Source organism: Rana temporaria, chromosome 9 (assembly GCF_905171775.1).
Source record: "Rana temporaria chromosome 9, aRanTem1.1, whole genome shotgun sequence".
Taxonomy (NCBI): Eukaryota; Metazoa; Chordata; class Amphibia; order Anura; family Ranidae; genus Rana; species Rana temporaria.
This window is the reverse complement of record NC_053497.1, coordinates 38,462,073-38,486,867: the sequence shown is the minus strand read 5'-3', so window position 1 is coordinate 38,486,867 and position 24,795 is coordinate 38,462,073. Positions and strand designations below refer to the sequence as shown.

General features: G+C 42.1%; 1 protein-coding gene across 2 annotated transcripts in view; it reads left to right on the top strand.

Annotated features, from left to right (window-relative positions):
* LOC120913341 (cytochrome P450 2C8-like) overlaps nucleotides 1–24,795 on the top strand; it is a 52,406-nt gene that overhangs the window by 7,415 nt on the left and 20,196 nt on the right. For both annotated transcript variants that reach the window (XM_040323211.1, XM_040323212.1), the window contains exons 3-5: nucleotides 3,938–4,100; nucleotides 10,542–10,691; nucleotides 10,957–11,117. In XM_040323211.1, the coding sequence (XP_040179145.1) occupies nucleotides 3,938–4,100; nucleotides 10,542–10,691; nucleotides 10,957–11,117 (474 nt within the window). The remainder of the gene's footprint in view (nucleotides 1–3,937; nucleotides 4,101–10,541; nucleotides 10,692–10,956; nucleotides 11,118–24,795) is intronic.

Below are 24,795 nucleotides of genomic sequence, written 5' to 3'. Positions count from 1 at the left end.
CTGTCGGGCAAGTCTCCAGGAGTTCCACATAGGCAGCCAAGGGAGCTGGTGAGTGACAGAAAGACTGGGGAGGCATGCCTGAGGATTGGATTGAGCAGTTTCGGATGGGTGCAGAGCCAGTTGGGAGGATTGTGGTGGCACAGGCAGTGGAGAGGGGCAGCTGCAGCCTGGATGGATGGCAGTGGGAGCAGTAGCCACGTAGGCAGCTAGCACTGGGGCTTCCTATATTTTTCTACATCAAAGAAGCCCACGGTCCCTGCCTGCAAAGGGCATCTGCTTTAGGCCTGGCTGAGTCAGTGTCATGCCTAAAAATCATTGCTAGCTGGTCCGGGAAGTGCAAGCACGTGATGTGCTGGAGGAAGAGAGAAGTTTGTATATACCGTGAGTGTATAAAGTTTAGTCCCAACATTGACTTTTAATCATCTGGGCATCTCATGATTTCCCTATCCCTATCCAAGTTAATTCCCCTCCATAAAAATACAAAAAAAAAAACAATTACAAGGACTGTTTCTTGTCTCTGGATGCTTGAAATTGTGTGCCTGGCTGAACAAGGTGACAGACAGACCACAACACTCAGCAGCCCTTACGAGGATATCGCTACAGGAGGTTACTTGCTCAGTACAGGTGTCATTTAGAGAACACTTTGCATTTTCTCAACTAATTCAAAGCATCCTCTGTTTGGACAAAAGAGATCATGACATTACAGCCCCTCCTCTCCACCTTATCCAATTAGAGATGACTTTACATCCATTGAGGAAATTCAAAACGTTTTCTGAATGTTGTGTATGTCAAGTGAGAGACTTCAAGTGAGGGTTCTCTATGCAGAAGGGCAACCATTAGGCAGGAGATCCAGAAGTTAGAGGAGATCACTGTAGTAGTAAAGCCTAGGCTACATTGATTTCCAGCTTCTATGGGGATTGGCCAGGTATAAACCAATGTTATTATGCAAAAACATCCATACCTAAATTTCAGCTTTAATAGAAGTGAATGCACATTTTGCTTTGACTGCAATGCAAAAATAAAAACAGAGCAGGAATAATTTCTCTCATGTTGGAGTCCAAAATGTAATGCCGCGTACACACCATCACATGTGATGAAAAAAAAAACGAAGTTTTTAAAAATGTCACTTTAAATGACCGTGTGTGGGGGAAAACGTTGTTTTATGTCTTGTGAAAAACGACCAAAAAAATTTAAGCATGCTTCAATTTTATGTGTCGTTTTTCAAAACTTTGTTTTTTACTTCACAGAAATTGACCGTGTGTAGCAAAAAACGAAGTTTAAAACGACGTTTTTACACCCGCGCATGCCCAGAAGCTAGTTATGAAGCGAGCTTCAATGGAAAAACATGTTGAACGTAACCTCGCTTTGCTAGAGCATTGTGAAAAAACGATGGTGTGTAGGCAACATCGTTTTTGAAAATTTAAGTTTAAAAAACGTCGTTTTTTACTTCACAGAAAATGAATTTTTTTTCATAACATAAAGTGATGGTGTGTACGCGGCATAAGTGCTATGGTAACACAGCACACTGAAACACGCAATAAAACAGTGAACTGGCCCTAAAATTTATGTTGAACAAAGTTATTATCTCTCAGCTTAGTTGAGTCAATTCCATTTTGGGCAAAATAAATTAGCATCCCAAGTTTGCAGGTGTACTGCTATTTTTCTTTATGGATTCTTGATTGATGAAAAAAATTCAAAAGGGAATTTTCTGCATATTTGATACTTACCCTTCTGGCAGATCACGTCTTTTCTCTTGTCTGGTATCCACCACTTCTGGACACATTGGGGTTGATTTCCCAAATCTGGAGAATGCAAAATCTGATGTAGCTGCTCTGCATAGAAACCAATTAGCTTCCAGGTTTTTTGTCAAACTTTAATTGAACAAACGGAATTAGAAGATGATTGGCTACCATGCACATCTGCATCAGATTTTTCACTCTCCAGTTTTTGGAACTCAACCTTATGGTCTCCTTGCTGCCATTGTGGTTCCTTTCATCAGCCACTATGTCACTACTGTGTCTGGTAGTGGCCAGCAGAAGAAAACACAACTTCTACCATGAGACTAGGTATCTGGTACATCTAAATATGTCATATACCGACATGCCGGTTTCAAATTCTTCCCAGAGATACTTGTTTCGTGGACAACTGTCTAAGACAGGAATTTCCCTCACTTTGGAAGATTTCCTCTGACTTCTTGTTGTGAAGTTAAGGGCAACATCTCTAATGATACAGAGACAGCAAATAAATAACCTGTCAGGATTTAAACTGTTCCTAACTTTATCCAAAATAATAAAAAAAAAAATAGCTATACAACATACAATTACATTTTTTTTCTTAAAACAATAAGATAAACTGTCAGCGCAAAAGACTAGTGCATAACAAATGTAAATGGATATGGACAGAGGATAGATCTAAAAAACAGTCAGGCCCCGTACACACGGCTGAGTAACTCGACGTGCCAAACACGTCGAGTTCCTCGTCGAGTTCAGGGATGAAGCCGCCGAGGAGCTCGGCGGGCCGCCTTCTCCCATAGAACAACGAGAAAATAGAGAACATGTTCTCTATTTTCTCGACGAGTTCCTCGGCGGCTCCATCAGGCCAAAAGTGTACAGAGGACAGAGTTTCTCGGCAGAATCCGGCTCTGACCGAGTTTCTCGCCGAATTCTGCCGAGAAACTCTGTCGTGTGTACGAGGCCTCACAGTTCTTTAGTCCATATTCTAATATGTGGTAATAACCAGTCCTTTAAAGGAGGAGAGGAGAGAGATGGGAGGATGGTAGGCGGCAGCTGTCCTCAGAGAAAGTAGGCTCTGTAAGGGGAAGACAGGGTAACAAAACAGAAAGCGCCATCTAAGTGCAATATGTTGGTCACAATTTATTGGGTTAAAAAGGAAATGCACTTACAAACATGTATAAAAAACGGATCATCTGTGTGCTGTAATCACAGTGTGGTCCGGTCTCAGGTGCATCCAGGCTCACGGGTAGGCAGAAGAGTGTAGAAATTCATCCTGTAGTAATCAGGAAGCCAGCCAGAACCAGTGTGAAACACAGACGATGATGTCACAGGAAGCGGAACCAGAGAGAGCACCAGGGGAAGGACAGTATGAGGCACACCACTGAGAATCTAGGCTACGCGCTCGGAGCCTTCTGCTCCTTCTAAAGGCCTTTTGAAAGAGCAGAAGGCTACAAGCGCGTAGCCTAGATTACCAATGCAACTGGTATCAACTTAAAGCGGAGGTTCACCCTAATAACATGTATATCTGACCAACTTCCTTACATTCGTAACAAGTATAGTCTGCAATTTTTTTATTTTTTTATGCTTTACGTACCTTGTAATCCATCTTTTCAATCTACTTCTCCCCGCGGGAGTAGGCGTTTCTATGCCTAGGGGGATTATCATCTTGGAGGTTGCCAGATGACTGACGTCTGTTCCCCCCGGCGGATAAGGCCCGCCCCCCGTATTGCGTAGGCGCGCACGAGTTGCGGGGTTTCCGAAAGAATCCGAACATGCAGAGATGTGAGTCGGCTCTATACGGCGCCTGCGCTCTCCATGTTCGGCTTCTTTCGGAAACCCCGTAACTCGTGCGTGCCTACGCAATACGGGGGGCGGGGCCTTAACCGCCGGGGGGAACAGACGTCAGTCATCTGGGTGACCTCCCAGATGACATTCCCCCTAGGCATAGAAATGCCTACTCCCGCAGGGAGAAGTAGATTGAAAAGATGGATTACAAGGTACGTAAAGCATAAAAAAATATAAAAAATTGCGGACTATACTTGTTACGAATGTAAGGAAGTTGGTCAGATATACATGTTATTAGGGTGACCCTCCGCTTTAAGCAAAGACCATCTTCCCTTTGAAGGCTTCTTTACATATTGCAGACAGCAGGTGTGAAGTTCAGAGTAGGTACAGCAATAACAAATAGTGTTTTCTTGTTTTAGCTTGCAAAGATCCATGGAGATGTGTTTACTGTCCACTTGGGAAGAAATGCAGTAGTGGTCCTTCATGGATATGATGCTGTGAAAGAGGCTCTAGTAGACAACTCAGATATTTTCGGTGACAGAGCAAAACTTCCTGCAGGACAACTTGTATTTAAAGACTATGGTATGTAACACCTCTAATAAAATGTAAACCCTTCCTAAGAGAGCTATATAAGCTATCAATGCTGACCCCCTTCTGAAAATGCTAGCTGGCTGTTTTGCTGATCTACTCCAATACTTTTCAATTCATTGACCTAAAACAAGTACTGAGCAACTCACAGTATTGAAGCATGAGCATCAGCCAAATAGTCAGGGAACTACCATTCCCTGAAAAGTCAGCAGTGGCAACATCTATGCGTCTCTCACAAACATTTTCATTACTGCACTTAAATCCAGAAACAGTCGGCACAATAATTTACTTTAGCTACTAGTAAATAATTAAGTGCAAGAAGACAATTCCTCAAAAGGAGTCTCCATAGCAGGAAGGGGGAGCAGGGGAAAAATGTACTATCTTGGTACACTGAATAGATTAGACATCAGATAAAACATATAATTTTTACTGATACATAGTTAAAATATAATGGGGTATCTAGATACAATAATTGCAACTATAAAAAAAAAATACTGATTACATTACTCTGGTACTCAAATACACCCCATGATGGTAAGTAGGAGTTTTGAAGTTCCTCAGTGCACGATCATCCTCTACATGTTTTGCCGCAATAGACTGCTACTTCAAGAGGAACATAAAATCTATAGATAAGGTGATCAAATTTACATGTTAAGCACCAGTCTTAAATGCTTGTATACAAACAGAAACAGTGTGTTAGAGACCTTTTTCTGGGGTTATGCCAGCAGTTCCCTCCACTACCAAAGGAAATCCATCTTTTGTTAGTTGAGGGCAGAGGTCAGCAGAACTATGCCCTGTTGCAAACTCTTCTGCAGGGTTGCTGTCAGTGGAGACGGCAGTCCCATCCACAGACACCACCTCAAGCTGCAGTTGTGAGGTGCCGATTACATTTTCTTCCTGGAGCTCCTGCAGAGTTGATTGTTGCCGGCAGAGGTCAACAACGCCAAACTCTAAAGCTAGCTCTTGTGCTGCAGGCTCACAGGGTTGTTACCCCTCAGCCACTCCAGATGACGTCTTGATGATGAAACGCATAGGTCGGAGCCACAGTGTCATAGCATCACTTCCTGTTTGATCGTGAAATGCAGATGAAGCACTTCCCGTTTCACACTGCGCAATTGATTTTAACATATTTAACAACGAGGAGAGAGGACTATAAGGAGTCACCAACACTGGAGGTCTGTTCCAGCATACAGCAGAGAGGCTGTGAAAGCGCAACACCCCCTAGTGGTGAGAGCTCTCTGGTAAGAGTAAATATATAAAAAGAGCACAGATTGAAGCACTTACACTTAAAAGTTAATTATCTCACACGGCACGGAGAGGAACAAAGTCACAAGTCACCTGATTTGTTTTCTTCTGTTTTGGTCATTTTTGAAGGACTGGTTTTTCTTTTGAAAAAAGAAAATTACAAACCCGCACTATGGTAATGTGTTCAAATAATACTACTAATAATAATAAAAATAATAAATAGGGCTGCTGCTGTAGTGTAAGGTGAGTACCCCAAAAAAATTGAAACAAGAAATTAAACTCAGCGCTGCTCCTGTGAACTAACGTACCTATGTATCTCTCTTAAAAATATACTAAAGTATGCCACCTTGGCATACAAACAGCCTTCACAGAAGCTTCTGATGACGCCCAGTGGGGGGCGAAACACGTTAAGCTACGGAGTATCTGTGAAGGCTGTTTGTATGTGAAGGCTGTTTGTATGCCAAGGCGGCAATCTCTGCACGTTTTAAAGCTTTTTTTATGTAAGAGCAATGATTTTAAACCTTTTAAAATAAAATTGCAGTATTACACTACATACTCGTTCTTCCATTTTGTTAAAATCGCACCATAATGGATTGTTATTGATCGGGTGAGCTTGAAGGATCTGGATCAGCAAGAGGAGACAAACAGGCATCTCTCCTTAAGGCCAGACACACCAACTTACTCTGTGGACGGACATTACCATTCTGATACAGGTGCATTTATCATCTTCATTTGGTGAGTGGGGACCCAGGAGGGGAGCACGGAAAGTCATCAATATATACTTGAAACTGTCACCCTTTCAACACTCCATATCTGATGGACTTTATTGATTGCACTTTATTTAATTTTGCACTATATTGACAATGAGCACTTTAGTATATTGTTAAGAGAGATATATATTTACATTAGTTCACAGGAGCAGCGCTGGTTTTTCTTTTGTTCCAAGTTGTTTCGTCTAGTAATATTATTTTCATTTGTATTTTTTACGTATGGACTAATATTGTATGTGTATATCACCAACTTAGCACCATTAATTGTACCACCCAATTATTTACAGTTGCACGTGTAACTTCATGTTTATTTTTGCTTGTGAAGGTTTCAATATTCGATTATTTAGCACTTGTCACTGTATGCATTTGTTTATTAGGGTTTTAACAACAGCCCTTTCCCATTTCTAGTATTAAACACTTTAATTGTTTTATTGAATATTTTATTGAATATTATCATTTATCAAGGTTTATCAGCACGTGTCACTCTTGTATTAGTCCCTTTTCAGATCTTAGTTCTATAAATCTGTTTCTTGTAAGTGGCCTTGTCAAAACATCTGCAGATCTGATCCGCTTTTGTTTTTCATGAGTTTGAAGTCTGCATCTCATGCCATGAATCTGGCTATGGTTCCAATGAGACACAAGCAACACAAGACTCAAATTTGTGGCCCTTCCATTCCACAGTTCAAATGGAGTTTTCTCAGTTGATTTTCCTAGTAGTTGATTTTGGAGGTAGCATGAGGTCATAATTGCCTCCCCTCAGTATGTGGATAGCATGTTTGCATCAAACAGCATGGTTCTTCCACTCTCACATAGAGTATGGTTCATTCTTTCTGCAACCCCATTTTGTTTTGGGTTGTATGGTACAGTATTTTAAAATATTATGCCATGCTTTCTCAGAATCACTTGTGTGTTATCACCTGTATATATAGCATATCTAGGTATCTACAATAGATCTCCAAAAGGTAGACCACCAGGCCCTGCAGCCTTCCAATTAACCATGCACACCACAACCTCCCTGACTGCATCCTCCGTGATATCGGCATCTAATTCCTCTAGCAACCAAGTAGCCTGATTACCACACTCAAAATATTTCTGCTGGGCATAAAATTACTTCATTTTTTGCATTAGCAGAAACATCATCTGCATACAGGCGAGACAAAAAAAAATCCCAATGTATACTGTAAGAGGAGGTTGTGGATTCTAAGTAAGTCGCTTCAGCTGCTTGATACATTTTTGCTAAATCTTCCTCATCTTGTCGAGAAGAATGTTTAATTTGGTGGATGATTTGGTGGATGATTTGGTGGACTTAAGGGCCCCTCTCAAGTATGCCTTCAAGGTGTCCCAAAATATTAAACCTTGCTCAGTACCATGAGCCTCCAAAAAAAAGTTAGTTGGTCTGGTATCCTATGATTAGACCCAATCAGTGACAGCCAGAAAGGTTGAACCCACCAAGGCCTGTGAATCCCAGTGGCATCTATTGAAAGTAACAACGGCAAGTGATCTGGCACTCCCCTAGGAAAATATGTGATGGAAGACAATTTGGTAAGGAATTTATCGTTACCTAAGGCCAAATCAATTCTCGAGAGAAGGCCCCTGCTAGGGATGAACCACAAGTATGCCCTTGTGTGGGTGTTAGAGACCGACCATAAATCACTCCAGCCAAATTCAGTGACTAAGGTGCCAAAAGCAGATAAAGTCTGGGGCTGTGAGGCCGGAAGGTCACCATGTCTGTCCATGACTGGGTCCAAGAGCAGATTAAAGTCTCCTAAGCATAAAACATAAGCTTCCAGATACATTGAAGCAAAGACCATAGCCTCCTTTTATCACTTGTAGGTTAGCAGGAGGGGGGTTGTAGATGCCAAACATCACAAATGGAAGTGCATGCACCTGGGCCCTGATAAAGACATACCTCCTATGGGGGACTGCCTGTAACCTTACACATTCCCACGGAACTGCACGGTGTACCGTGACCAACCCCCCCCCCCAGAATAAGAGGAGTGACAGGAATGGCCCATCAACTGCTTCCAAGGCTTCTTAAGGTAATCTATATGGTCAGGAAGTAAATGTGTTTCCCGAAGACATATCAAGAGGGCATTGGATTTAAGTATTGTGGTGAACACTTCGAAATGTTTGTGTGGATTGCCTAGGCCCCCTAACATTCTAGGACAAGAAGTTACATAGATAAGCCATCAAACAATCGGTAAAGCATTGTCAACATATCAGGTAATAAAAATGATGTAGAATGCAATGAGGTAGACTGCAAAACAGTGTAATCATATATGTACCATTGAACAGACTGGCAGATGACCCAACATTCTCGGCCAAGAGCCAAACCATATTTAACAGAGGTAACCAGTGACATTTGACTGGTGATATATTGAAAAGGTTTCAACAGGGCATTACCCGCACAATGCAACTGCATATGTAAGGGCAATACGTGGTTGCAGCCTTCCCCGAAAACTCCCTCGTGAGAGTATATTCTACATTACTAGCATTAAGATCAGTAAACAGTTCCAGACTAGACAATGTTAGATGTGTACAGTACCCATAATGTAATGTGTATAATACTACCAGAATTCAGCAACCTCAGAAGTCAGAAATCAGAGGACTTGCCTCTTGATGAAAAATTCCAGATTTGTCCACAAGATGGCCGCAACGGGCAAAGCTGAATAAGAAGTCTGTAACTCAGAAAACATAAGGACAAGAAAGTAATGAAGAAAAAAAAAAAAAAACATTTGTTAAATGTAAATGGTAGTCTATGCTGTTCATCAAAACAATTCTCCAAACAGTGGGAGAATGAAAACCTCTGAAATTTGCTTTTAATACAGCAAAGGCACTTACTTGAAACTCAAAAAAAGAAAAGGTTTTGCATAGAATAAGATCATTATCAAACACTTAGCACAGGAATGATGCAGAATAAAGACAGGCAAGGCAGAAGGATTTTTCCTCCAGCAACGATTCCATTTCAAGAAAATTATGGCAGATGACTTTTTGTATTTAACCACTCCTGGGCCTCATCCAGAGTATTGAAGTAAAGGGCACAACTGCCATTAATCACTCGCAGCCGAGCAGGGAAAGACATAGAGTAGATAATCCCATTTCTGTCTCATCTTCCGTTTAACATCTGTGAATGTGGCTCTCGGCTTTTGTAATTCAACCGATAAATCGGGAAAAATTAAGATCTGCACATTTTCAAAAATAATCTTTTCTTTCTGTCGGGTCTTGTGGAGAACAAGATCACAATCTTTACAGTTGAGTATTCTGGCAACCAGGGGTCTGGGAGCTGCTCCAGGGATAGGGGATGTTGCTGGGACTCTGTGAGCCCTCCCAATAACAAAAGCAGCAGAGAAATTAGCTTCAGGGAAGGTGAATTTGATCCAGGCCTCCACAAAGTCCCCAGGGTTTTGCTCCTCTGCCTTTCCAGGGAGCCCCACAATCCTGAGGTTAATGCGCCTCAGGCAATTCTCCATGTCATCCGCCTTTTGAAACCAGAAAGAGATTTGTTTCTCAGAAACTGCCACCTAGCCAGGGAAAGGGGAGAAATCATCTTCTATAGTGGAGATTCTCCTCTCAGTTTCTGCCACCCTCTCCCTAACACTCTGCATGTCATGCCTCATAAGGCCTATATCAACCTGTATCTCCTCCATTTTACCTGTTAGGGAAGTGTTGCTGGCAGTAATCGCCTCAAGGAGCTGGCCATTCACTTGCTCCAGGGTTATCTTACCCGACTTCTCCACTGCCAATGTGTCGATTTTCGTGGTACTCCAAGCAGCTGCCCCACCACTACGTGTGAGAGGAGGGGCGTAGGCGCCATCTTGCTTCTCCATGTGGGCAAATTCTGTAAGCCGATTCGCCAGGGTAGACGAGTGAGCCTTGCTCATGGCATGTGCCTCTGTGCCTGTGTGATGTTTGGGCACCTCAGGAGAGCAGTTAGGGATTCTTTGGGCAGCTGGCAGAGCTCTACCACGTCCTGCCATGTCATTTTTCACAAATTTAGAGTCTAATCTCGGTAGGGGCACTGTCAGAAAATGTTGCGGGCAAATTGTCGGTACAATGGCTGGTGTTGGCGCGTCAATCATTACGTCGCCATGGTGTCAGGATGATTGAAGCACATTATTTCTATTATTACATTGTATTTTAAAATTGGGTTCACTGTTAAAAATAACTGTGAAAAGCAAGACTCCAGGTGGGTGTATAAATATGTCCGCTTGCCGACTTCTAACTCTATCTAGGCTTACTGTGGATGAATGCGGGTGTACTAAGATGGCCGAGACGCAACATCACTTTAGTTGCATATTCAGATGGGGAGCGGCTTCCTGACTTGGAACACCTGCTCGCTCAGTCACACTATATATATATATAAAGATTTGGATTTACATACAGGTATAGAATAATTAATGAAAACAATTTTTGTCAACAGGGGTGATGCTTAGTAATGGGGAGCGCTGGAGACAGCTGCGACGTTTCTCCCTTACTACACTAAGGAACTTCGGGATGGGGAAGAGAAGTGTTGAAGAGCGGATCCAGGAGGAGTCTCGTTGCCTTGTAGAGGAGTTAAGAAAAAAAGCAGGTGGGTTTCAAATGCTCCACTGAATATTCTGTGATCTGTTTGGCTTCAGGCTTTAGAGCATTTATCAAAATTAAAAAGGTTTTGATCCAAACATACAATAATACTGACATGATGGCTGTTAGATGTCCATTCAAGTGTCATCTTTTTTATAATTGGTCACCTTTCATACATCTCCACTTTTGCGTTAATTTCTTTTCACTTGTTTTCATGAATCAGTTGCATAATTGTTCACTTGATTCACAGAAGGCATTTAATTTTTCTCTAGGTTCACCCTTCGACCCTACATACCTGGTAACCTTGGCAGTATCAAATGTGATCTGTTCCATTATCTTTGGTCAACGTTTTGATTATGAGGACAAGAACTTTCTTGGTCTTTTTGCAATGTTGAAAAAAGCATTCAGAATAAGAAACTCATTTGTTGGTCAGGTAAAACAACTTGTATGTGCTCACTTTCTAAATTCCTTTTTTATTAAAGGGGAACTGTAATGAGAGTAGCCAGAAGAGCAAGAATTTTTGAAGGAGGCCAGCAATGACAGTTTACAAATTCTATAATGAAGGGTATTTATTTTATTGAAAATCATTTACTTATACTTCATACCTCTTCTATAGTCAGAAAAAATTGTATTGTCTAAAGGTCAGCAATGGTAGCCTAAATTTATTTCTGAAATATGCAATCCTATTGATTGACCAATCTCTCCTTTCCTCCCCCTCCTTCCTTCCCTTTTCTCTCTCCCTTCTTTCTTAGTGTTTTCCTAAAGCAGAACTTTACATTCCCATAATCGTTGACCATTTTTAATCCTTATGCTGCTAATATTAGTAAATCAATAGGAAAGTATATTATATTCCTGGTTTCCAGGAATAGACAAATACTGTCATACATCCCAGGAGTCTTCAAGTGGGGAGGAGGGGTCCGAAGCCACATCTGCCCCCGGTGCCTCTAACACTGAGAACCGAGCGACCAAACAAAGCCGGTTGCTCAGTTCCACAGCTCCTTGAGCAGAGAGCTGCTGACTGTCAATCAGCAGCTCTCTGCTCTGCTCCCCACACACTTACTGGAGTGCTGGGCTGTAGAGGGGATGGGAGTGGCCAGCCCAGCCTCTTAGCGGCTCACTGGGAGGCTAAGTCAGGTGTTGGTCCAGTCATGTGGCCGGATCCTGACTTCATTGTCACGATCTTGCCCAAGCTGGACTGGCTCTGTGATGTTGGCTGTACATCTCCTTTAAAGTTATTTCTCAGCAAAATAAACCATGGAGACATGGATGGATGGGTTAATTTGCTTTGAATATTTTTTTTATATATAACCATAGTTTTTATTGCAAAATATGAAAGATATGAAACACTGTTCTCAATTTGTACAGATGTGTTTTATCAGTTGAAGAGAACATTAATGCAATGAAACAAAATTAACATGCTTCAATTTCTACAGCAGTATTAATACAAAATACGCACACATTTTGACATAGAGGTTTAATAGGACTCCCTATATGGGATAGAGCCTGACACCCCAGATAGGCTCAAACTGTGACCAGGTCCTGCCCTATATTAAACAGGGACCTTAAGGTATGCCTTCCTTAAGGGAGATAAGCCAATATCACTAAAATAAAGAACAGTATTTAAACAGTTTAACATTACATTCTGTGGGAGTGTTAACCCTTCTTCTATTCCCCGAGAGTATGTTGATATTCCAATGTTACATTAAATTATATTTGTGGTGAGTCCTTAGAGTAGTTCCTCCATGTGTCCCATTTTTTTATGGAAAATATGTGCCTTATGGTCTTGGTGGGCAATCAGCTTCTCAAAATGGCACAGTGTATTTACTCTAGCAATTACTGATTCCACTGTGGGTGCAATTTTGGATTTCCACTCTTGTGCTATGGCTATGCAGGCTGCAAACAGGATATGTAGGACTACAGTCCGAACGGCTGGAGGGAAATTTTTTGAACCCAGGCTGAGTAGTGCCAGTGCAGGAGTAAGGGAGAATTGTGTACCTGACACCTTTGATATACGTTGGGAAATCCCTTTCCAGAAATGGTTAAGGTTATGGCACCTCCAAAAAGTGTGTAATATGTTGCCCCTGTGCTGGCATTTCCTCCAGCATAGTTCTGAAGCGTTTGGGTAAAATATATGCAATCTCATGGGGGCATATACCATCTATGAAGTACCTTCTGGGTGTTGTCCCAGTGGTCAATACATGAAAATGCTCTCTTATTGGCCGCAATGGCATATTGTCATTATTTCAATGTAAATGTTTGATTCAAATCCGTCTCCCAATTTACCATGGGTGCAATCTTATTGAGTAGTGGGTAATAGTTACAGGACTTATAGAAGAGTGAAATTCCCCTAATGTGTACAATGCTGTTATTCATCATAACGTCTCAAATTTTTTGGGAGACTTCTATTTTGCTAAGGGGATTGGTGTTATGATAATGTGTGATCTGGTGTAGTCTATACACTGCTATAGCGCCTTCCTGTGCACCTCTGTTTTCAGTAAGAAAGTGTATACCTCTAGTAGACCAGTGTTTTACCGATAATTTAGGTATCAGATATTCATAAGTCTTTAATGGCAAACCTATGGTGTGAGAATACTCATCAGGATGGCTAGATCTAATTAATGCTGACCAGGCTCCTATTGTTCCTTAAAAGGTGGGGTAGTCCGGGGTAATCGGATTATGATGCATATTGTACATGAGGCTATTGCTAGAGCTGCTAGGTTGTTGCCAGGAATTATCTTTCTTTCTATTTTGACCCATAGTTTATCTTCCTGGCAGAAAAACCAAAAACGCACCTGATCCAGTAGTGAGGCTCAATGGTAGGCTTTTGCGTTTGGTAAGCCTAGGCCTCCACAGTCTCTATGTTTGTATAAGTTTGATATAGGTACTCTGGGTCTTTTACCTGCCCATATAAATTAATTTATCATGGAAGTGAGATCAGAAAATTAAATTCTTTTTTTTTTTTTTTAACTTCAGACTCCACCTCATAGAGTGTGCATTTACATGCTCATGTTCTGCGTACCAGCCCATTGCATCTCTATTTCGGTTTTGCATCATTAGTGTCTCTGTTTCTTATGCTAGTTGTTTTTGTTTTCCACTTTTGTGTTTTATTTTTTTTTTTTTGTTTTTTTTTTATTATATATATATTATATTATTTTCTTGAATACATTTTTAACTTCTTTTGCTAGACATATACAAAAGTTTTCCCTTAATACTTCACCTCCCCTTACCCGTCCCTCCCCCCCCCCCCTCCTATCTCACCAAAACAACCTCCTTATACCTCTACTTCTCTCTGATTTTTCTATAGTGACCTTAAGTGTCTTCTCTTAATTTTTCCGCGTAACTCCACGATTTCTTAAAAGTTCTCCAATTTTCCCATTTCATATTTTGTAATATGTTATTCCCCTCCATGTCCTCCTGCAGTTCCTCCATTTTATACGTTTCTTCAACTGCATCGATCCATTCCCAGATCGATGGGCATTCCACCTCTTGCCAGCCCCTTGGAATTAATCTTTTGGCAGCATTCAGTAGGTGTGGTACTAGCGATTTTTTATAACTTTTAATGCCTTCTTCCCCCCCGTGGAACAGGACAACCCAAGGGTCCATCTTTATCTTTTTCTTTGTAATCTCTTCGACGCAGGCCAATATTTTTTCCCAGTACCTCCTTATCTTAGGGCATCCCCACCACAGGTGCGCCATATTTCCTGGTAAAACGCATCCCCTCCAGCACTCTCCAGTCTGTCCCTCTTTATACTTTTTTAATTTGTCTGGTGTCATATACCATCCGGCTATGCATTTAAAACACATCTCTGCTGTGCGGTTATCCACCGCGGAGGAGTGTGTCAGGGTCAGCATTTTCTCTATTGTGATCCTATCCCGATGTGTCCCTAGTTCCCTTTCCCATTTTTTAATGAATGGAGGTATGTTCTGCTCTTCCATCTTCAGTAACATCTTATATAGTCCCGAGATAGATCCTCTGGCATTTTTTGTAGAGCATATTTTTTCCAATTCCAATAACTGATCTCCCGACCTCAGTGGGTGTGGAAGGTCTTGGATAAAATGGTTTAGTTGCCGATATCTCCATTCATTAATTTCCAGGAAAGAGTTTTTTAATTTCAACTCCTGTAGTGTTAAAATGTGCCCTTCCTTCATTATATCCCTTAATTGTATAGTGTCCGTTTTAATCCAATTTCCCCCCACTTGTGTTTTACCTGGTGCAAAATAATCATTATTCTTTAGTGATATAAGGGGTGAATTGTACTCTTTCACAATTTTTTTATAAACCGTGTCCCAAACTTTAAGTGCATTTTTAGTTATCTCGTGTGCGTTTTTATCTATTGTCCTAAATTGGGGAGGGTTCCAAATTATCTTATCTAACCTTGCCTGTGACAATTCATTTTCTACACTAACCCACCTTTTTTCTTTGCTAGCCCTGGCCCACTCCACCACTCTTGTTAATATCACCGCCTCATAGTATCTCTTGACATCGGGGACCGCTAATCCACCCTTTTTTTTTGGTTGTTTTAGGGTCTGAAGTGCTATCCTGTGCTTCTTATTTCTCCATATATAATTCATTATTAATTTTCTAAGGGCCGAGAGCAATGTCCCGGGGAGGGCAATGGGGATCATCTGGAATTTATATAAAATTTTTGGTAGAATGATCATTTTGCAGTAATTAATTCGTCCTATCCATGATATTGCCCTGTTTTCCACCCTTTTTGTTTCTGTCTTAATTTCATTTAATAAAGGGATAAAATTTATCGTATACATCTCCCTAGTAGATTTTGCTAGCAGTATTCCTAGGTATTTGAGTTCTTTAACCCAAGCAAATTTATACTTCATTTTCAGGAGTTGTTCTTCTATCTTGCTTATGTTTATACTCATAATCTCCGTTTTTGTGATGTTTAATTTGAAGTTTGAGATTTCTCCGTATTCGCTACATAGGTTTAGGAGGTTTGGGATTGATGTTTTGGGTTCCATTAAATAGAAGAGGACGTCGTCTGCAAAAGCTGCAAGTTTATGTTCTTCCTCTCCTATTTTAACCCCTTTTATTTTTTGAGAGTTTCTGATCCTAGCCAGCAGGGGTTCCAATGTGAGCACGAACAGTAATGGCGATAGAGGGCACCCTTGCCTTGTACCGTTTCTCATTAAGAAGGTTTGAGAGAGACTTCCATTTATTTTTATTTTGGCCGTGGGGGACCTGTAGAGGGTGCCAATCCACTCCATCATCCTCTGTCCAAACCCCATTTCCTTCAGGGTGAGCAACATGAGTCCCCAGTCTACCCTGTCAAACGCTTTTTCTGCGTCTATCGACAGTAGTAGGCCTGGGGACCCCGCCGCCTTCATTTTCCGGAGGATTAACAGTGTTCTAACCCCATTGTCTCTCCCCTCTCTTCCCTGGACAAAACCCGTCTGATCTGGGTACACCAATTTCGCCATTTCCTGTTTAACTCTCCCGGCCAATACCTTTGCAAACAGTTTTAAATCTGTATTGAGCAGAGATATCGGCCGGTATCCTGAACAGTTTCCGATGTCCTTCCCTTCCTTAGGGATAACGGTGATAGTTGCCTCTGATGCCTCTTTACTTAGTTCGTACTCCTTTCCAAGCCCATTATAATACTGGCATAGCCTTGGCAGAAGTATCTCCTTAAATTTTTTGTAATACATTACTGTAAAGCCGTCTGGCCCCGGACTTTTACCTGAGGCAGAGCTTGATAATGCTGCTTTAATTTCGTTTTCCGTTATTTGCCTGTCCATCCCCTCTGCGTCTATTTGACTGACTTTTGATAACCTTGCTTCTTCTAAGAATGCTGAGATTTTATTGTCTTTCTCCCCTTTTTGCCAGTTTTTTTGTTCTACTGAGTATAATTTTTCATAATATAATCTAAATGTTTCAGCAATATCTTTTGTTGTGTGCAAGACCTCTCCTTTTTCGTTTTTAATTTTATCTATATAATTCCTTGATTTCTTTTTTTGTACCATCCGAGCCAGATGTTTGCTTGTTTTATTTCCCCACCTATATCTCTCCCTTGCCACCAAGTTAAATTCCCTTCTTGTTTCCCGATCAATAAGTTCTTTAAGTTCGTTCCGCTTATTAACTAGGTCCAAATAAATATCTCGTTGTTTACCATTTTTCTTATGTGTTAGTTCAAAATTGAAGATCTCATCTACTAATTTTTCCTTCTTACTGTTCATTTCTTTTTTCCTCCTTGCCCCTTCGGAGATTAACACCCCTCTAATCACCGCCTTATGGGCATCCCATAATGTTGCCACCGAAATTTCATCAGTCTTATTTATCTTGAAATATTCCTCTAATTCTTTTTTAACCCTCATTAAACTTTTCTCTTCTATTAGTAGTTTCTCATTTAGTCTCCAATTTGGATAGGTCCTTTGATTGCCTATGATATTTATGGATATACTAATTGGAGCATGATCGGAAATCGTCATGGTCTCTATTTTTGTCTCAACCACCGCATCTAACATTCTATGCTCAATGAAAATATGATCGATCCGGGAGTAGCTCTCATGTACATGAGAGTAAAATGTATAATCTCGTTTGCTTGGGTTAAAGATCCTCCATGTGTCTACTAATTGGCTTCTATGTAGGCTACCTTTTACCTTTCTTAATTGCCTTTCTTGAGTCTCTAATGTTTGGTGTGTTTTATCGGCCTTTGTGTCCATACAGAAATTTAAATCTCCTCCCAGTATTATCTTTCCCCTCCTGAAATCTTTTAATTTCCCCAGGATTCCCTGGAGGTATTTCATCGGGGAGGTATTCGGTGCATATATGTTTACAAGAGTATATTCCTCCTCCTCTAGTTTTCCCCTTAAAAAGAGGAATCTCCCTTCTGGATCTGTCAATCGGTCTGTTAACACAAACCTAGTCCCCTTAGCTATCCCGATTGCTACCCCTCTGGCCCTTTTAGAAATGGTGTCACCGTAGTACCATATGGGGAAGTCAGGGGAATATAGCTTTATGTTTGATCCTAATGTAAGATGGGTTTCTTGTAGGAGGACTACATCTGACCTATACCTCTTTAGTTCCTTTAGTACCTTATGTCTCTTTGATGGACTATTGAGGCCTTTTACGTTATAAGATATGCATTTAATTACCGGCATCTTGGTTGTTGGTTACAGTTTCTTCCGATTGTTTTGGTGAGATAGGATATCTTCCCCCCTCCCTCCCTTCCCCTCCCTCCCCTCCCTCTCCCCCCCTCCCCCCATCCCCTCCCCCCCACTCCCTCCCCCTCCCTCCCCTTTCGGCCATTTATTGGCCACTGAACCGTCCTCCATGTCTGGTCCAGTTTTCTCTAGGTGGGGTCCTAGGGTAGCCTCCCCTCCGCTCCAATTCTGGAGCGGGGGAGAGGGGGGACGGGTAGATCCCCGACCACCGGGTTTCACCACAGGAAAAAGAACCAAGAACAAGAAAGGTAAAGGGGAAAGAAAAAGACAATAAACAAATAACCGAGAATAAAGTTCTCTATAAATAGATCATTGTGGATTCACTAATCTTTCTCCCTCTCCCTCCCCCTCTCCTCTATTCCCACCCTGGTAAATCAGGGATCTGGATATCCAATTTTTTACAAAATTCTTCTAGGTCCTCCGGGAATCTAAGTATCGTTGATCTTCCGTCTTTTGTGCCGATCAGACAAGCCGGATGTCCCCAAGTATATTTTATGTTTAGATCTATCATCTGTTTTAACAGTGGTTTCAGTGCTCGTCGTCTTGCTAGAGTCTCAGCCGATAGATCCGAGAATATCTGTAACTCTATCCCCTCGAAGACTATCGGGGGTTGGCCCCTCAGTTTCTTCCACACTTTTTCTTTGTCCTCATATAGTCGGAACCTAACTATGACATCTCTTGTACGCTCTGCGTTGGCTCTTTGTGGGTTCCCCACTCTATGGACCCTTTCAATCCTGATGGGATCTTCAATTGGTTTTTCCAGGAGGGGGTTAAAAATCTTCCTCATTATTTTCCTGAGGTCTTCTCCCCTTTCCTCTGGGATTGACCTTATCCTCAAATTTTGTCTACGGTTTCTGTTCTCTTGATCTTCTATTTTGTAGAGGATAAGTCTCTGCTGTCTTTGTGTCTGGTCTATTTGGTCTTTTATTCCTTTAACTTCTTGTTCTACCATCTCTGTTCGTTCTTCTATTGTAACTATTCTAGTCATGAAGTGTCCAAGGTCTGTGCGTAAGTTCTGAATTTCCCCTTTAATTTCCTCCTTGATCGCCGTTTCCATCCTTCGCAACATCTCTGCGATTTCCCCGTTTAACGGGGGCGGTATGTCTGGTCGATGTTCCTTGTTCCCCCTTCCTTCGGGCCCGTGCTCTATGTTGCTTTCCTCTCTTGACTCTATTGATGTTTCACTGATGTTTCCCCCCTGGGGTTTCTTATTGACCGATTTTTGCTCTCTGTTAGGTTGTTGTTGCTTTGTTCCTCCCTGGGTTCCTTGTGTTTGTGGACTTACTCCTTTGGTCATAAAAGGTCTAATAGAGCTTGTTGTTACTATATTGCTCGGGGTTGTTGGAGGTCCCCCCTTTGTAGACCTACTCGTCATTCTGCTCATATTATTCTCCCTTTTTCTGATTCGTTTCCCCAGTTTGACCTTCTGCTGCCTCTTCCCCTCTCTCCCCTATCTCCCCGGTTCCCTTACAGCTCTCCACCCGGTTCCCCCCTTCCTTCCAAATGGCGAGGAGAGAAATACTGGGTGGAATTCCTGTTCCCCCTTTTTTTTTTTTTCTCCCTATTTTTCAAAAAATTTTCTAACTGCCCCTTTGTTACTAACTATGGACAAGCTACTCCAGAAACCGGTTTAGTAAGGGTCCCGCGATTTTGTAGTTCTCCTCAACCCGAAATCCCATACGTCTTTGTATGTGTGATTATCTGCCTAAGCCTAGGGGATTTGGGGGGGTCTTCTTAAAAATTTGGCATCTTATTCAGTGTTCATTTTTCAAAGTTCTAGAAGTTACTCTGTGTGCTTGGTGATGGAAGGTCATTGAATCAAAGATGGATTTACCCCTTCAAAATCATGAGGTTAATTAATTTATGGTAAAAGAGAAAAGGGAGAATCCAGAAAAGAAAAAGGGGGCATGAAAGTCTTTAGCTGCCTTATCGCTCTCCCCTTTATATCCTGCAACAGACAGGCCCCGGCACAGGCCCCGGCACTTCCTTCAGCTACGGTTTACCTGAGCCCTCTTAGAGCTTCCTCTACCCGACCTCCTCGGGGCCACCCTTTCAGGGGGTGCTTCTGGAGAAATAATGGGCTATGAGGGGAGGTCCAACCTTTTCCTCAGTAAAGGTGGAGTTGTACAAGTACAGAAATTAGCCGTTTCCAGCTCTTTAAACGTTGTAAATTCCAACCCCGCCAAGTGCAATGTAGTACACCCAGGGATGGGGGGGGGGGATGTCTGTGGCGTTCCTATGTTTGTCCTAATCCTTTAAATCCCCTCATCTGCACCATATAAAATGCTTCTGTATGCAGATGGGGGGAGTGTCCCTTATTAAAGAGTAGTGCGGCCCCCTTAAACCGTTTTTTTACGGCCCCCCTTAGGTTGAACAGTCTCTCTTGGAAGGGTTATTAATGGACACTTATCCTTGGTATATAGGACTTATTGCACAGATATTGCTTCTTTCTAGTACATTACTTAAGTAGGACGGTCTCTCTTGGATAGATTATTAATAGGTACTTATCATTGGTACATAGAACATTTTGCACTGATTTTACTTTTTTCTAGAACTTTAGCAGCCACTATGTACCATCACAGTTTTTGTTTGTGCTTTACCTCTTTGACCATACTGACACTTAATCTCATCCCCTTAAAAGTCTTTTACTTTACCTCTACTTCCTCCTCCAAGTGCTTAGTGGGGCAGAGCTAGACACATATATATCGTTATAATAAGAGATCCAACCTTAGTCCCGGTGGTGGTGTGTGTGCTCGGGTATTTCTACCGCTTCCCTGGGGATACGAGCCTCCAGCAGCGTTCACCTCTCCTCCTTCCCCGTCCGTCTCCTCCTCTCATCAGCTGGAGCCCTCCGCACTGTCAGTCCACATGGCGTGTTGTCGGCAATGTTTGTTCCGGTCCGTGCGGGGGTGTCTCCTCCCACCCCCCGCTGCAGCGGTGCTCGAACAGCTCAGCCTATTCAGGGGAGCCGCGATCAACATGCGGCAGGCAGACGGAGGCTGTCGGCTCCTCTCCCTCTCTGAGCGCGGTCCGTCCTCATCCCCCCTCAGGCTCCGGGCTCTTCACTCCCCCCACCTACGAGCGCGTGCGCGTCCTCACGTGTACGCGCGCGCCATCCTGAGAAAATTAAATTCTGTGGTAGTGGAATGGGGAGATTAGTTTAGGTAGTATATGCATTTTATAAGCAGAGGTATCCTCCCTATCTATGATATATGTGCTTATCCGATATGTGATAGTTCCAAGGATATTTGGTCAAGGAGGCTGGGGATTGGGGAAGTAAGATTTATATAAGTTGGACATAGGAGATGTTAACTGTATACCCAGGTAGGTGATGGATGAGCAATCCCAACAGCAGGGAAATGTTAGTTTAAGGCAACTAAGATTAGGTTGTACCATTTGTACTGGCAGTGCAAAACATTTAGATGTATTCACCTTATATAGAGAGATTGTGGCAAACAGAGTTAGGATACTCTGGATAACTGGTACAGACTCAAGCCGGTTGGTCAATGTAAGAATAATGTAATCCGTGAAGAGTCACAGTTTGTGCTCACCTTGGCCAATCTTAATGCTATGTACAGTATAGTTAGATCAAATAGACTCCACTAAGGGTTCAATGGCCAAGGAGAAAATGAGTGGGGAGAGGGGATACCCCTGCTGGGTTCCATTTGTTAAGCCAAACTCTTTGGAGAGCATCCCTTAAGTGAATACCCTGGCTGAGGGTTTTGTATAAAGGGACATTATTGCAGGTTTAATGAAGACAAATTTTGTTAAGGTCTATGCTAAATAACCCCAATGAACTTTGTCAAAAGCTTTTTTGGCATCTAAAGCTAAAAATACACAGGGTTCACGTTTTAGTTCCACATAGCAAAGAAGGTCAACCATTCTCCTCTTGCCATCAGGGGCTTGGCGGCCTTTTACGAATCCCACTTGATCCATACCTAAAAATAAGGAGGTATCTGATTGGCTAGAATGTTCGCATATATTTTCAAGTCAGAATTTATAAGGCAAATATTTTTTTTCCCTCTATCTCCTATTTGTGCTGGGAATTAGAGAGAAGAAAAGTATTGTTTCGCCAAAGGAAAATAGGTGGTCTTGATCATGAACCTACCACCTCTGGGGTTACAGGGGTGTGTTTAGACCATGCAATGTTATAAATAGTGGCCTTATTCCGTTGTTATAGGAAATACAGTATGTATCAGTAAGGAAAAAAATCTAGAATTCTAGAATAGCTATTTCACACAGGTGAAATGTAAGGCCCCGTACACACGACCAGTTTCCTCGGCAGAATTCAGCTTCCGACCGAGTTTCTGGCTGAATTCTGCCGAGGAAACTGGTCGTGTGTACACTTTCGGCCGAGGAAGCCGACGAGGAGCTCGACATGGAAATAGAGAACATGTTCTCTATTTCCTCGTTGTTCTATGGGAGCTCTCGTCCCGCCGAGCTCCTCGGCGGCTTCAGGGCTGAACTGGCCGAGGAACTCGATGTGTTTGGCACGTCGAGTTCCTCGGCCGTGTGTACGAGGCCTTACACTTTGCCTTTGTCTAGCCAATTTAAACACCTTGTGGAGGAATGTTGTAGGCTTTTTGTTGGGTGTATAAACATTCATAATGTAAGAACTACATTTTTGAACTCAGCGACAATGATAATAAACTGACCTTGTTGGTTGGTGCAAAGATAAATCAGTTTAAAGGCAATTGAATCCTTAACTGCTATCAATACACCTTTCCTTTTAAAGGAGCTATTAGCCCCAAAAAATAAACGAAAACCTAGCATGGGTAACCACCAAGTAAGTGGTTAAAATACAGGAAAATCCTGTAACAAAAATAGAGCGACAATTTCGAAAAAAATACAATATTTTCTACTTTTTGCTATAATAAATACCTCCAAAAATATATATAAAAAAACATTTTTTTCCCTCAGTTTAGGCCGATATGTATTCTTCTACATATTTTTGGTAAAAAAATTGCAATAAGCGTTTATTGATTGGTTTGCACAAAATGTATACCAAATAGGGGATCGTTTTATTGCATTCTATTAAAAAAAAAAAAATTCTAGTAATGGCGGCGATCAGCAATTTTTATCATGACTGCAACATTATGGCAGACACATCGGACACTTTTAGACACTATTTTGGGACCATTGGCAAAATAAAATGCATTGATTGCTGTAAAAATGACACTGGCAGTGAAGGGGTTAACCAAGAGGGGGTGCTGAAAGGGTTATGTGTGCCCTAAGGGAGTGATTCCTACTGTGAGGGGGCGTGGCTGGGCGTGTGACGTCACTGATTGTCGTTCTCTATGACAGGGAACAGAGGATCAGTGACAGGCTCACTAGGAAGCGAGGGGAGAGGTTTGTTTTCACTTACCTCTCCCCGTTCTTCCTCTCTGTGACCCGATTGCGGGACACTGGTGGCGATCGGGTCTGCTGTTCCTGCATGGATCGTCAAAGAGAAGAGGACCGGGTCGCGAGCATACCGCCAACGGCACGCTCGCGACCCACGGCTGGATTTTTAAAGGGGACATACATTACCCCCCCCCCGCGTGCTCAGCCATGCCATTTTGTTGACGTATATCGTTGTGTGGCGGTCTTCAAACGGTTAAGCAGAATCTTAGTAGTAGGGATGAATTGACCCGGGATAAGTCAGTGTATAGGCATATTCCTGAGTAAGGCTCTGGTAGAGCAGGGTGTTGCTGAGAGAAGTGCATCAGCTGGTCAATGACCTGAAAAAAATGTATCCTTGCTATCACGTCCCTTGGTATTCTTTCTGGTAGGTGGGCCGGCTTAGGTAGCTGGTGTGCTCTGTCAAAAAGAACATCACTAAGAGAAAAAGAGGGTATGAGCTCCAATATCATCTTTTGCAGGTACGGAGCATAGGTCAGGAGGTTTAATGGATTCTGGGATCCCTCTAAATGTAATAATATTTCCCCTGGACCTGCTCTCCAAGTCTGCCACTTTAGGCTTTGGGGAGTAAAGTCCCCCATGTTTTCTACATATAGTCCATCCTGTCACCAATGGCCTCTAACTCTTTATGTGTGGAGCTCATAAATGACGCCATGTCAAGTTGCAAAGCCCCTCTGAGTGATAATGACATTTCTTTGAGGGCGGTGTCAATTACAGGTTGCCCAGTTGTGGGAAAAGCAGTAAGGTGTGCCTCATGTGCAGCTGACTCCTCCATTTCCTCCCCTTCATGCCGTAGAATTTCACGTCGTTTACGTCGTTTGCGTAACTCGTCCGTGAATGGGGCTGGGCGTAAGTTACGTTCACGTCGAAAGTATTGACTATTTGCGACGTGATTTGGAGCATGAGCACTGGGATACGTCCACGGACGGCGCATGCGCCGTTCGTTCAAAGCGTCATTTACGTGGGGTCACGATTAATTTACATAAAACACGCCCACCTCTTCCACATTTGAATTAGGCGGGCTTACGCCGGCCAATTTACGGTACGCCGCCGCAACTTACGGAGCAAGTGCTTTGTGAATACTGCACTTGCCTCTCTAAATTGCGGCGGCGTAACGTAAATAACATACGCTATGCTCGCACAAAGTTAAGCCGCCGTACCTGAATCTAGCTAATTGTCTATTAATGATATGCAGAACAAAAAGCTATAGAAGCAATCTAAGAAATTAACAATGCTACAAATTATATTTATATTATGTTTTTCTTTTCTCCTTACTAGGAAAAATTAAAAAATGTTGTTTACACCAATACTAAGAATACCCGAAGAATGAATTTGAATATGGTTTATGAATTAACCTAACCGTCTGCCTCCAAAACATGTCGGGTTTTATCCACCCTTGTTTGTCTTGATTTATTTGTCAGAATTCGGGTGTGGATTTTTGTATATTGGTGAATTCACTTTGTATGTCAATTCCTTTGTTTTAAATGAATTTTTTCATGACATGTTAAGGGCCGACTTAGAATTCTGACCAC